This window comes from Polyodon spathula, unplaced genomic scaffold (genome assembly GCF_017654505.1).
Source record: "Polyodon spathula isolate WHYD16114869_AA unplaced genomic scaffold, ASM1765450v1 scaffolds_687, whole genome shotgun sequence".
Lineage (NCBI taxonomy): Eukaryota > Metazoa > Chordata > Actinopteri > Acipenseriformes > Polyodontidae > Polyodon > Polyodon spathula.
Window position 1 is genome coordinate 36,915 of NW_024472176.1, and position 11,713 is coordinate 48,627.

The 11,713-nt window shown below is 50.3% G+C and overlaps 2 protein-coding genes across 3 annotated transcripts; one reads left to right on the forward strand and one right to left on the reverse strand.

Annotated features, from left to right (window-relative positions):
• Positions 1-101: 101 nt before the first annotated feature.
• On the forward strand, positions 102-5,546 carry ppt1 (palmitoyl-protein thioesterase 1 (ceroid-lipofuscinosis, neuronal 1, infantile)). Of its 2 annotated transcripts, XM_041240792.1 has the most exons (10): positions 103-257; positions 490-580; positions 1,400-1,509; positions 1,702-1,829; positions 1,905-1,975; positions 2,074-2,176; positions 2,427-2,517; positions 2,848-2,946; positions 3,375-3,446; positions 3,645-5,546. In XM_041240792.1, exons 2-10 carry the CDS (start codon positions 577-579, stop codon positions 3,765-3,767), a joined length of 801 nt encoding a protein of 266 aa, XP_041096726.1. In that variant the 5' UTR covers positions 103-257; positions 490-576; the 3' UTR covers positions 3,768-5,546. The 2 variants fall into 2 exon arrangements, with proteins under 2 accessions (XP_041096725.1, XP_041096726.1); XM_041240791.1 differs by having other exon boundaries at positions 102-580.
• Positions 4,938-11,346, reverse strand: cap1 (CAP, adenylate cyclase-associated protein 1 (yeast)). Its single transcript, XM_041240790.1, has 12 exons — positions 11,207-11,346; positions 10,435-10,535; positions 10,244-10,321; positions 8,786-8,929; positions 8,342-8,427; positions 8,032-8,137; positions 7,749-7,905; positions 7,487-7,668; positions 7,061-7,184; positions 6,864-6,946; positions 6,628-6,771; positions 4,938-6,013 (listed from the first exon to the last, which is right to left on the reverse strand). The coding sequence occupies exons 1-12, from the start codon at positions 11,313-11,315 to the stop codon at positions 5,930-5,932; spliced, it is 1,398 nt and encodes a 465-aa protein (XP_041096724.1). The 5' UTR covers positions 11,316-11,346; the 3' UTR covers positions 4,938-5,929.
• Between the last annotated feature and the right edge of the window lie 367 nt (positions 11,347-11,713).

Below are 11,713 nucleotides of genomic sequence, written 5' to 3' on the forward strand. Positions count from 1 at the left end.
ACGTGGCAATGACCGAGTGTGTGAGTGTGAGTGTGAGTGTGAGAGTGTGAGTGTGTGTGTGTGTGTGTGTGTGTGTGTGTGTGTGAGTGTGAGTGTGAGTGTGAGTGTGTGTGTGTGTGTGTGTGTGTGTGTCTCTCTCTCACAATACAGAATGAAACAAGACTATCTGAATAATAGTTTAATGACGTTTTACTTTCCACTCTGCCTTTCTTCAGCAGTGTCGGGTGTTTCAATCTGCAAGCTCATTTGAATACAGGGTTAGTGAGAAGTGTAATTCTAAAAAAATCTCTGAAAATGTTATTCGGTCTCTGCCTCCGCTCAGCAGGGCTCCCCCGACACGTGATGAGCTGCACCCACCCGGACCACGTGGTTCGAGCCGTGTGTTTATATTTATTCTTCCGTCTCTCGCCTCTCAGTCTCAGGTGATGCGGGAGAGGTCGTTGTTAAGCTGTCTCTGCCTGTCTGAACATGTCTCCTTCCGCCCTGCAGCTTCTCCTCGCCTCATGTTTGTTATTCGCCGTGTTCGGCTCGGTTCGAGGAGCGAACGAGACGGTGCCGCTGGTTCTGTGGCATGGAATGGGTGAGAAGCACAATATTAATATTGTTCAAGGACTGATGAACTCAAATGAGGACGTCACTGATGTGATGTCAGAATGGATTTCATAGAGTTCGTGGTGGTGTGAATTCTGCCATGAATTAATTAAATGATTTAATTCATATCTCAGTTAATATGCATGTTTCTTTTAAAGGAATAGAAGTAAAGTTGCAGTAGTATAGTGCAGCGCAGTGCAGTAGTACAGCACAGTGCAGTGCAATACTGGCACACTGCAGTTTGACCGGCATGGGAAGTCGTGCTTTTACCTTCCCAGCAAGTACCGCCGCACACACACAGGAAGACAGTGAAACTGCGCTTGCTTTGTTTAGTTTGTTTTAAGGAATCGATACTAACTCACGCGTGGAAACCACCTTTAAATCCGCTTACCTATAAAAATAATTCCTGTGCATTTCAGAGAAGGCGTTTATGTGTGTGAATGGAGGCGGTGTGGGAGCTGTAGCTCACTGTAGAAATACACAGACTCGATCAGTGATGCTGGACAGACAGAGAGACTGACAGACTCTGACGTCTCAGAGCTGCTTCATGCACCTAAAGCCCTGGGAACATCAAGCCACTTTTTCAGGAACAGCGGCTTGAAACCTGTTTCCAGGAGTCCACCAGGAGACAACTTTGCCATATCAAACCCTAAGTCTCCCCCGGTGTGCTGTGCAGCATCCTGGAACCTAGTCCCAAACCACAGAGTGGCTTGTGTCCCTTCAGCTTTAGTTGTTTCCAGCTTGTTTTATTAGACTGGAGGAATCTGGGTGTATGGTGTTCCTCTCGGTGACCCCCCTCCCCTCTCAGGTGACAGCTGCTGTAACCCGCTCAGCATGGGCGCTGTGAAGAAGATGGTGGAGATCAAGATTCCTGGGATCTATGTGCTGTCCCTGGAGATTGGACAAACCGTTGTCGAGGTAACAGCAATGCTGGGTGGGATGGAAAGGGCAGACTGAGCAATTTGGAGTGTGTGATTCTGATAGTGATGCTGATGGAGCTGCACATGGGGGTGTGTGTGTGTGTGTGTGAGAGAGAGAGAGAGAGAGAGAGAGAGGATAGGTGCATCTCTTCAGTTTGTGTTATGATTATAAACTATATCACTCTCTCAGGACACAGAGAACAGTTTCTTCATGAACGTCAATGATCAGGTGTCTCTGGTGTGCAACATGCTGGCTCGAGACCCCCAGCTGAAAAAGGGGTACAACGCCATGGGCTTCTCGCAAGGGGGTCAGTTCCTGTGAGTACACCCCTTCACCCTCCTGTTGAAACAGGGATCACACTTCAAGGTCTGACTTTCTCTCTCTCTTTCCAGGAGGGCAGTGGCTCAGAGATGTCCTTCTCCCCCAATGAGGAACCTGATCTCCATCGGAGGACAGCACCAAGGTACAGACACTTGCTCACATTCACACAGTACTGTGCTTGCGAGGCATTTGCTTTGACTTTCGTCATTATATTTACTGCTTCAAATCACACTCTTTCAGGAGTGTACGGGCTCCCTCACTGTCCTGGCCAGAGCTCTCATATCTGTGACTGGATCCGCAAGATGCTCAACTCTGGAGCATACACCGGGCTGGTGCAGAACCAGTAAGGACGAGCCTCCCCCGTCTGTGTCTGTCTGTCTAACTGTCTGACTGTCCTAATGTCTGTTGTGAAATCTTGATGTCGGTATGTGTTTCTGTCTGTCTTTATTTCTTTACTTCTTTATATGTCAGTCTGCCTGTGTGTGTGTAATGATATCGGTCTGTAAGATTTCTTTGTTTTTAATCCCAAAGCAATTTGATAGGGAAAGCAGTTTGTTCTAAGTGTATTGATGTATTCCTCTCTCTCTGTCCAGTTTGGTGCAGGCTCAGTACTGGCACGACCCGCTCAATGAGGACCTGTACCGGAACTACAGCCTGTTCCTCGCTGACATCAACCAGGAGAGGGTGAGTCCCACACAGCCCTCTCTCCCTCCCTCCTATCCGTGCACTAACCCTGCACAGCGTTCATGTAGTGGGGATCGAAGGGCTCAGCTGGCATCGCATGCGCAGCTCACAACACTGTCCACACAATCGCTCCATTGCAATTCAGAATGAGCCCTTTGCCTCAGCAGTGATTAGTAATTGAGAAAAATATATTCTAAAAGTAAGCAGTCAGATTACACTAAGAGGAAGCGACACTATCCGGAACTCTGTAGCTGGAATGCTTGACTCGGTTTCTTCCAGTTTGGGTTATGGTTGTGGCTTGTGTTGTAAGGTCTGTGTCTCTCTCCCCAGGCGCTGAACGAGTCCTACAAGAAGAACCTGCAGACTCTGCGCAGCTTTGTGATGGTCAAGTTCCTCCGGGACTCCATGGTGGAGCCCGTCGACTCAGAGGTGAGAGTCTGTCTATCTCCCTGGGAGCGGCTGCTCTGTCTGTCCTCTCGGTGGTTTTTGAACCCTTGTTTATTTGGTTTATTCCCCCCCCCAGAGATTTCACCTCTGCTTTCTGAAATGCCAGTCTGGTTCAGAAAGGGGAATCGTTCCTGCTTCGTTCCTGTTTGCAGTTTCCTCTGCGGTCAAGGAGGAAGTGAAATCGCTGCTCAGGACCGTGCTGCTTGTTTAACAGCTCAGGTCTTCAGCAGCTGTGAAAGCACTGCTGGTTAGGCGCTGCAGGGATGCGTCTGTCACTGCGTTTTTACCAAGCTCCGTTCCTCACCTGACTGCTTCTCGCTGTCTCTGTCTGTGTACAGAGTTAGTCCAGCTTTGTCAGTGTCATAATTCTCAGTGTATTTATAGAGGTCCTCTCTCTCTTGCTCTCTCAGTGGTTTGGATTCTACAAGCCGGGCCAGGCAAAGGAGACAGAGACTCTACAGGAGAGCACACTCTACAAGGAGGTAACCCTCTCACACAAAACCACTCAAACCTCCTCTCCTGTCTGTCACAGTAACAGGACTAGTATTGAAGTGCTGCCTCTTTCTGCTGCCAAATTTTGTTTTTTACATCAAGAAACCCTTTTTTTTCTGCCAGCAGCTTGGTAGAGTGTTTCACTGTTTCTCTCTCTCTGTGTAACCGGCTCTCCTCTCCATCTGTAGGACCGGCTGGGTCTGCAGGCCCTGGATAAGGCAGGGAAGCTGGTGTTTCTCTCCTCTGACGGAGACCACCTGCAGTTCACAGACGCCTGGTTCAATGCAAACATCCTGCCCTACCTGCACTGAGGGGAGCCCCTTCCCCTGCCCAGGACAGCAGGGGTGTCCTCCAGCACGGCCCTATTGTTCCACTGAAGTGAGGCTCTCTGTGCTGCACTAGCCCCACATTAACCTGCTGCATTCCACCACTCAAAACAAATTGCATTGCTTTTGAAGAGTAATTCAGAACTAATAATAGAACAAAAAACAAATAATAATAATCTACACTTTTCCAATTAAATGTTTTGTATTTAATATGCACAACATTTAATTTTTCATCCTGTTTTTATATTGTTTCCCCAAATGGGAAGTTATTTTTATCCTGTATTTTTTTACAGCCATTTGCCCCCCCCACCCCCCATGATCCGGTGCAGCAGAGCAGGGCAAAGCCCGGTTGCTTGAATCTCACCCCTGCATTACTGTGGTCCCTGGCTAGCTGTCTAACCCAACAGTACCCCCTCGCTGTGATGCACTTTTGAGACAAGGTCTTTATATTCCTAGTGTAAAGAAATAATAATAAGAATAAATTTAAAAAACAAATAAATCAGTCATTCACTGATCTGCTTTAGTTTTTAATTTTGAAATAAAAACACTTGAACAGATGTGTCTAAAGCTATATATGTTTACTAATATAATCTTTGTGGCTTATTTTAGGTAGATATGCTTAGCTTCAGATGCGAGGTATATCTGCATATTCTTATTACTGCACCGGCCCAGTCCTGGTTGGGTCACAGTGGTTCTGATCCAACTCCCAATTCCCAGGGCCCCCGCCTCCCGCCTCCCCAAGGCAGCCTAAACCCTTCCCAAGAAACCAGTCAGGACAGCTGTTCAGCAGATCGAACGTTTTTTTATTGCATCTTTTCTGCAAATATCCTCCTCCTCCTCGTCTAATGATTATTTCAGACAAAAAAAATTATACAAAGAAGTTAAAACGAAGCAAAAGAGACAGAGAGAGAGAGAGAGGAGTGTTAATGCAGCTCGGCGCTGGAACTATTAAAAAACCACCCCGAGAGTCCCCTGTACCCCTGCCCCCCTCCCTCCCAGTACAGGGAGAGAAGCAGAGCCTGCAGAGATGGAGAGGAAGAGCCTCTAGCACTGGGGATGGGAAGATCAGTTACAATCTACCTTTTAGTTTATATCTTTAATGAATTTTAATTTCTTCTGACCACTAAATGCTTTCACTACCTGACTTTTTTTCCCCCCCCCTCCTCTCTCTCTCCCCAATTCTGATATATTTTAATAAAATAAAGGAATGTTAAGTGATCGGTAAGTAATTATGAACAATAAAAGCGCTCCGGTCCCTCGATTTCAAACTCAAGCTCTCCTCGGTAACCTACCTCGCCACAAACAGATCTGAACTGCAAACCGTTAAACGAACACCCGCTAACCCAGATCTAACCCAGCAGAATCACACTGGAGCTGCCCGCACGATCGCAGTGTTATTCCTGCGGCAGACGCCACACAAACATTTAATATCATTAATATCAATATCATCTCCACTACTGCACAAACCGCTCTGAAAACGCCTTCGCTCTCGAAACATTCCGAAAGCCTGGCTCGTCCGTTTCTGCTTTTAAGAAGCTGAACAAAAAAAATAATAATTGAAGTGCTGCATGTGCGTGCCGCTGAGATTCAACCGGACTCTGAAATCAAAGAGCAGAAAGAAAGAGCAGGCAATCCAGCGCATGCGCAGTCCAGGCTGCATCTGTTATAGCCACCACAAAGCCAGTCTGCTTCCCGCAGAGCAGCGCTGAAACGAGGCTAAAATCACACAGAAACCCCCTCCAGTCCAGGGAGACTTGAACATAATCAAAAAAACATGAAAGAAGCATTTTCTTTATTATTCTTCTTCTAATGAAGGAATGACTCGATTAATGATTGTAAAGGAATGACAGGCGAGGTGTAATGTGCAGTTGCATATCTGAGTACACATATCCTCCCCTCGCCCCCCGACACAGAGACAGCAGATTGGATAGTATACCTCCCAGTCCCCACCCTCCAAAGAGAGAGAGATCCGTGATTGGATGTAGGAATGTCCATTAGAGAAAGCTGCTTTTTGATTGGATGAAGGAATGCAGATTAAAAAACAAGCTGTTCTCCGATTTGATGACAGAAGCCAATGAATGCTGTGCCACTCTGTGGTTGGTTGTTTGGGGACGGGGGGAGGGGGGAGGGGGAGGGGGTGTCCCCCTCTATCCTGCAATCTCTGTTGCCGTGGTGACCAGCTTGCTGCCGTTCCACACCGTCTTGAATTGCTCCGGAACCGGCAGCTCCGTCTGGGAAAACATTAAATAAATAAATAAATAAATAAATATAACCGAGAACATGAATCAAATATAAATATTCATCCGTCTGTATCTGTTTCTCCTGGGCACAAGAATGCTCATCTAACTCCCCGCCCTCGCCGGGCACCAACACGTTCATCTCAGAGCTGTGTGTGTGTGTGTGTGTGTGTGTGTGTGTGTGTTTCTCCTGGGCACAAGAATGCTCATCTAACTCCCCGCCCTCGCCGGGCACCAGCACGTTCATCTCAGAGCTGTGTGTGTGTGTGTGTGTGTGTGTGTGTGTCTGTTTCTCCTGGGCACAAGAATGCTCATCTAACTCCCCGCCCTCGCCGGGCACCAACACGTTCATCTCAGAGCTGTGTGTGTGTGTGTGTGTGTGTGTGTGTGTGTGTGTGTGTGTGTGTGTGTGTGTGTGTGTGTGTGTGTGTGTGTGTGTGTGTGTCTGTCTTTCTCTCTCTCTCAGTGTATATATAAAAGGAGGTACACTCACAAACTCCCCGCCCTCGCCAGGCACCAGCACGTTCATCTCAGAGCTGTGTGTGTGTGTGTGTGTGTGTGTCTGTCTTTCTCTCTCTCAGTGTATATATAAAAGGAGGTACACTCACAAACTCTCCGCCCTCGCCAGGCACCAGCACATTCATCTCGGAGCTCTTGGCGCTCACCAACTCGCAGCTCAAGGAGGAGGGGCTCAAGTACACGTGGCAGCCGTCTGTCTTGTTGATGGAGATGGTGGGGACCTTCCCCAGGACCTGAGGGCAAGAGAGAAGGGTTTACAGCAGGGAACAGACCAGGGGGTTACAGCAGGGCACTATATATTAGCTGTGTAGTTGTATTTGTGTACCTGGATCTTGACATCCTTGCAGTTGATCACCTCCACAATCCCGACCACGTCATCAAACACGAGCCCCAGCTTCTTACAGTTATCTGCAGAGTAAGGGAGAGTGACACAGAGAGGAGTGAGATACAGAAGGACTGACAGCGAGACACACAGAGGAGTGAGACAGAGACAGACACTAGCCTCCCTGTCCCCCTGCTCACCCAGGGTGATGGAGTTGATCTTGCCCTTGATCTGCAGGGTGCTGCCGGTGCACTTGAAGGCGTAGACGACCTGCTTGAGCTCCGTGTCACTGATCACCAGCCCCTGCGCATTCTCCTGGTGCTCCTGAGAGAGAGAGAGAGAGACGGGTTAGAGACAGAGGGAATACCAGCACAGCCCATATCTACAGCTATCTGTACCTAAACTGAGCAGCCCCTTCACACATTCTCCTGAAAACAGAGACAGACAGACGAGTCAATATCTAGATCTAGATCTATCTGTATGGACACGTTGCACGACACAGAGGCAGCAAAGCTCCCCTCGACTATCCTAAATAGCTCTCTGCTGCTCAGCTTCCCAGTGTCCTCTGCTCTTTCTCTGTGCAAGTTTTTAACAGTGATGAGCTGACTAACTCCCCCCTCACTCACCACTCTCCACTTCTTCCCATCCAGCTCCAGCACGGGTGGCTCTTTCTTGGCTGCCGGTTTGTTCGTGGCGACAGCTGGTTTGGAGGTGATGAAGGGCTTGGGACCGCTGCGGACCGAACTCCCTTGGGCTTTCAGAGCCGGGTTCTTGTGGGTCTTCTGATCATCGCTGACGTGCTTCAGACCTGGGGCGGAAACAAGGATTAATACTGACCCAAAAGCAAGGCAGTCTGTGAGGGAACGGCTGTACCAAGTCTGCACTTACCCTTGGTGATGTTGGCACCCTTGTTGATCTCTGCGAAGAGGGAGGAGCGGTCCTCACTGGCCCCGGATGAGGATTTGACTGGAGCAGGAGGAGGGGGCGGGCCAGGAGGGGGCGGGGCTCCACAAGCAGATGGAGGGGCAGGAGAGGCCTTGGGACCCTGAGACACAGAAACAGGTTAATCATCATCATGTATGGAGCCCTTTGTAAATACTCCTTGATGTAAGGGTGCAGTGGGTAGGGTTTAGGGTGTAGTGGTGCAGTGTGCAGGGCGCTGAGTACTCACTGTCTTGCTCCAGGCCAGGCCCGTGGTGTGGTGCTCCTTGATGTAAGCCTGCAGTCCAGACCAGATGCTCAGGTACGCCTTCACCCAGTCCACATGCTTCTTATCCCTGCGGAGCAAGAGAGAGAGACAGACGAGTTAGAGACACAGACAGCCAAGCAGAGACAGAGACAGGCAGACATATAGAAGGGGTTAGAGACAGGCAGACACGGACGAAACCCAGGCAGAAAGAAACACGGGCCGCTGGTATCGAAGATGGCCAGACAGACACACACACACAGGGACTCACACGGAGACAGACTGAGGGACTCACGTGTCTTTGAACTCCTTGAGGACGCGATTGGTGTAGAACATGGCAGCGTCATTCATCTCCTTCACAAAGGGGCCAGGCTTGGGGCTCTGACAGAGGGAGGGAGGGAGTCAGCCTGCTTTAGGAATTCATCTCTGCGTACTCTGGTTCTGGTCTCTTACCATGGCGACCCAGCCCACTGCAGGGATGCTCTCTAACCCCTCCCCTGGTTCTGGTGTCTCACCATGGCGACCCAGCCCAGCGTGGGGATCCTCCAACCCCTCCCGTCCCCCCCCTGGTTCCGGTTCTGGTGTCTCATCATGGCGACCCAGCCCAGCGTAGGGATCCTCTAACCCCTCCCGTCCCTCCCCTGGTTCCGGTTCTGGTGTCTCACCATGCGACCCAGCCCAGCATGGGGATCCTCTAACCCCTCCCGTCCCTTCCCTTGTTCCGGTTCTGGTGTCTCACCATGGCGACCCAGCCCAGCGCAGGGATGCTCTCGCTCACAGCTGACAAGTGGTTGAACTGCTTGCTGCTCCGGTTCTGCTCCCGGAACTCCTGGATCTGCTGGATCTGAGTGGAGGCGGGTTTGAGCAGCACAGCCAGCTCGCTCTGAGAGAGAGACAAAGAGGAGGGCAGTGTTAATACAGAGAGACAGAGAGGGGGAGAGGAGGGCAGTGTTAATACAGAGAGACAGAGGGGGAGAAGAGGGCAGTGTTAATACAGAGAGGGGGGAGAGGAGGGCAGTGTTAATACAGAGAGGGGGGGGAGGAGGGCAGTGTTAATACAGAGAGGGGGGGGAGGAGGGCAGTGTTAATACAGAGAGGGGGGAGAGGAGGGCAGTGTTAATACAGAGAGGGGGGGAGGAGGGCAGTGTTAATACAGAGAGGGGGAGAGGGGGAGAGGAGGGCAGTGTTAATACAGAGAGGGGGGGGAGGAGGGCAGTGTTAATACAGAGAGACAGAGGGGGAGAGGAGGCAGTGTTAATACAGAGAGGGGGGAGAGGAGGGCAGTGTTAATACAGAGAGGGGGGAGAGGAGGGCAGTGTTAATACAGAGAGGAGGGGAGAGGAGGGCAGTGTTAATACAGAGAGGGGGGGGAGAGAGGGCAGTGTTAATACAGAGAGGGGGGAGAGGAGGGCAGTGTTAATACAGAGAGGGGGGGGAGGAGGGCAGTGTTAATACAGAGAGGGGGGAGAGGAGGGCAGTGTTAATACAGAGAGGGGGGAGAGGAGGGCAGTGTTAATACAGAGAGGGGGGGAGGAGGGCAGTGTTAATACAGAGAGGGGGAGAGGAGGGCAGTGTTAATACAGAGAGACAGAGAGGGGGAGAGGAGGGCAGTGTTAATACAGAGAGACAGAGGGGGAAGAGGAGGGCAGTGATAATACAGAGAGACAGAGGGGGAGAAGAGGGCAGTGTTAATACAGAGAGACAGAGAGGGGGAGAGGAGGGCAGTGTTAATACAGAGAGGGGGAGAGGGGGAGAGGAGGGCAGTGTTAATACAGAGAGACAGAGAGGGGGAGAAGAGGGCAGTGTTAATACAGAGAGACAGAGAGGAGGACAGTGTTAATACAGAGAGACAGAGGGGGGGGCAGCTAATAGAGATTGTGTCTCTGATATAGTGCGACTGCAGGCACCGATATGATGCAACTGAGCTTAATAATTCATCAGTGGGACTGTACTCCGTTACCCTCCCCTCGCCATTGTTCTGCACACAATGGCATAGACTTGTTGAGCAGTTCAGCTTCACTGATCTCAGTCTCTCACACACACTGATCCCTGATTAACACTCAGCCACCGAGGCAGAGTCGAGAGGGTAGCTACAGAAAGCAGGACTAGGGGCTGGCACAGGGTTTACAAAGCAGGGCTCAGAACAGGTATATGAGACAGGGTGGGGTTTGGGAAGCTGGGGAGCGGGGTGACTCACCTCCGACGGTTTCTGGCATTGCGAGGCCTTCAGCAGCAGTGCTCTCTGTGAGTTCAGAGCCAGCTTCACCATCTCAGCCTGACCAGGGAGGGGGGGAGAGAGAGAGCGAGAGAGAACACACAGTTAGTACACACAGGTAATACATCCAAACACAGAGGTAACACAGGCACATCGTTAAGAGTCTGACTCACGTGTTTCAGGACATCGCCCCCTATCTGCTGGCTGTGGGAGTAGTACTCGGCCACGGGGCCTGACAGCAGGCAGTCATACCCCTCCACGAATGCAGCCACGTCTGAGAGGGGGAGGGAGAGACTGTCATTAACTGCAGGCCTGCCCACAGGTGTAGGGCTCTCAGAAATGCTAAGAGAATCTGCAGTGTCATTTACTTTCTTTTAGTGAAACTATTGAGTGTTTAATAGTTGCAGATTGCATATCGAAGGCCAAGTAAATTGGGTTTATTTATTTATTTTTAGTACAAGACCTCAGTTATGCCAGGGCAGTGATGGCTGAGGAAATGATCTACTTTACAAAATGACTTCACTGAGTTTGTTTAGCGTTGCTGCAGCTTGTGGGTCTGCATCAAGGACAGGCGAGCGGAATTCAAACCTCAAAATACAGGAAATGCTCTTCCAGAAATAGACACACAGAGTGACTCTGTTTCACTTTGCAGAGACAGCCAACAGACTGAGTCTGTCCTTGCATTTAACCAAGGGCTAGACACACACACTAACATACTACAAGAGAGACAGAGACACACCCACACTAACCCAGACACACTAGTGCAAGACACACACTTACTTAATATATGTATCTCTCTCACACACACAGGAGGTGTGACGGTGCTCTAACCCTAGCTTCCTGTTCCTGCAGCAGCAGCTTTCTGGAACAGAGCTGCTGTGATCAACCAGTACATGCATGTGTGTGTGTGTGAGACTGTCTCCAATACAATCCCTCCCTCCTTACCTCCGGACGCAGCACAATCTCCTGCCTCGCCATGCCCAGAACCGGCCACAGTCTCCAGCCGAACCACGACCCGCTCCAAGCGCTCCACTAGTGCCTGCATCTCAGCCATGATCCTGCGGAGAGGGACATGACAGGACACTGAGACAGGCAGTGATTGGGGTCCCTGTGGGGTTCGGGAGGCCGAGGAGATGTTGTTTTTCCAGGGCAGCCTGGCACCGAGACACAGGTCAGATGGACAGCAGACGCCTCTCTCACACACACACCGACCCTACTGTAAAGCTTGTTTTCTTATTTTTAGTTCTGGGACCCTGTTTTCACATGAAATCCTACAAACTGAAGAAGCTGCAAACAAACGCGATGTGCACACAAATCCAGCAGGAGGCGACAGCACTTTGCATTGCACAGCGTGCCTGAACCCCCCCCCGCAGTGCACAGACCCCTCCTCAGGTAAGCAAGTTCATTTATTTATATATACTCCTTTCATACTGCAGGATCTCAAAACAAAAG

Coding starts and splice junctions, on each gene's coding strand:
- ppt1 (XM_041240791.1), top strand. CDS start 469: ATGTCTCCTTCCGCCCTGCAGCTTCTCCTCGCCTCATGTTTGTTATTC. Junction 2,518..2,847: donor CTGACATCAACCAGGAGAGG/GTGAGTCCCACA, acceptor CTCTCTCCCCAG/GCGCTGAACGAGTCCTACAA. Junction 2,947..3,374: donor TGGAGCCCGTCGACTCAGAG/GTGAGAGTCTGT, acceptor TTGCTCTCTCAG/TGGTTTGGATTCTACAAGCC.
- cap1 (XM_041240790.1), bottom strand. CDS start 11,315: ATGGCTGAGATGCAGGCACTAGTGGAGCGCTTGGAGCGGGTCGTGGTT. Junction 8,138..8,341: donor CTCAAGGAGTTCAAAGACAC/GTGAGTCCCTCA, acceptor CTTGCTCCGCAG/GGATAAGAAGCATGTGGACT. Junction 6,947..7,060: donor GATCAACTCCATCACCCTGG/GTGAGCAGGGGG, acceptor CTTACTCTGCAG/ATAACTGTAAGAAGCTGGGG.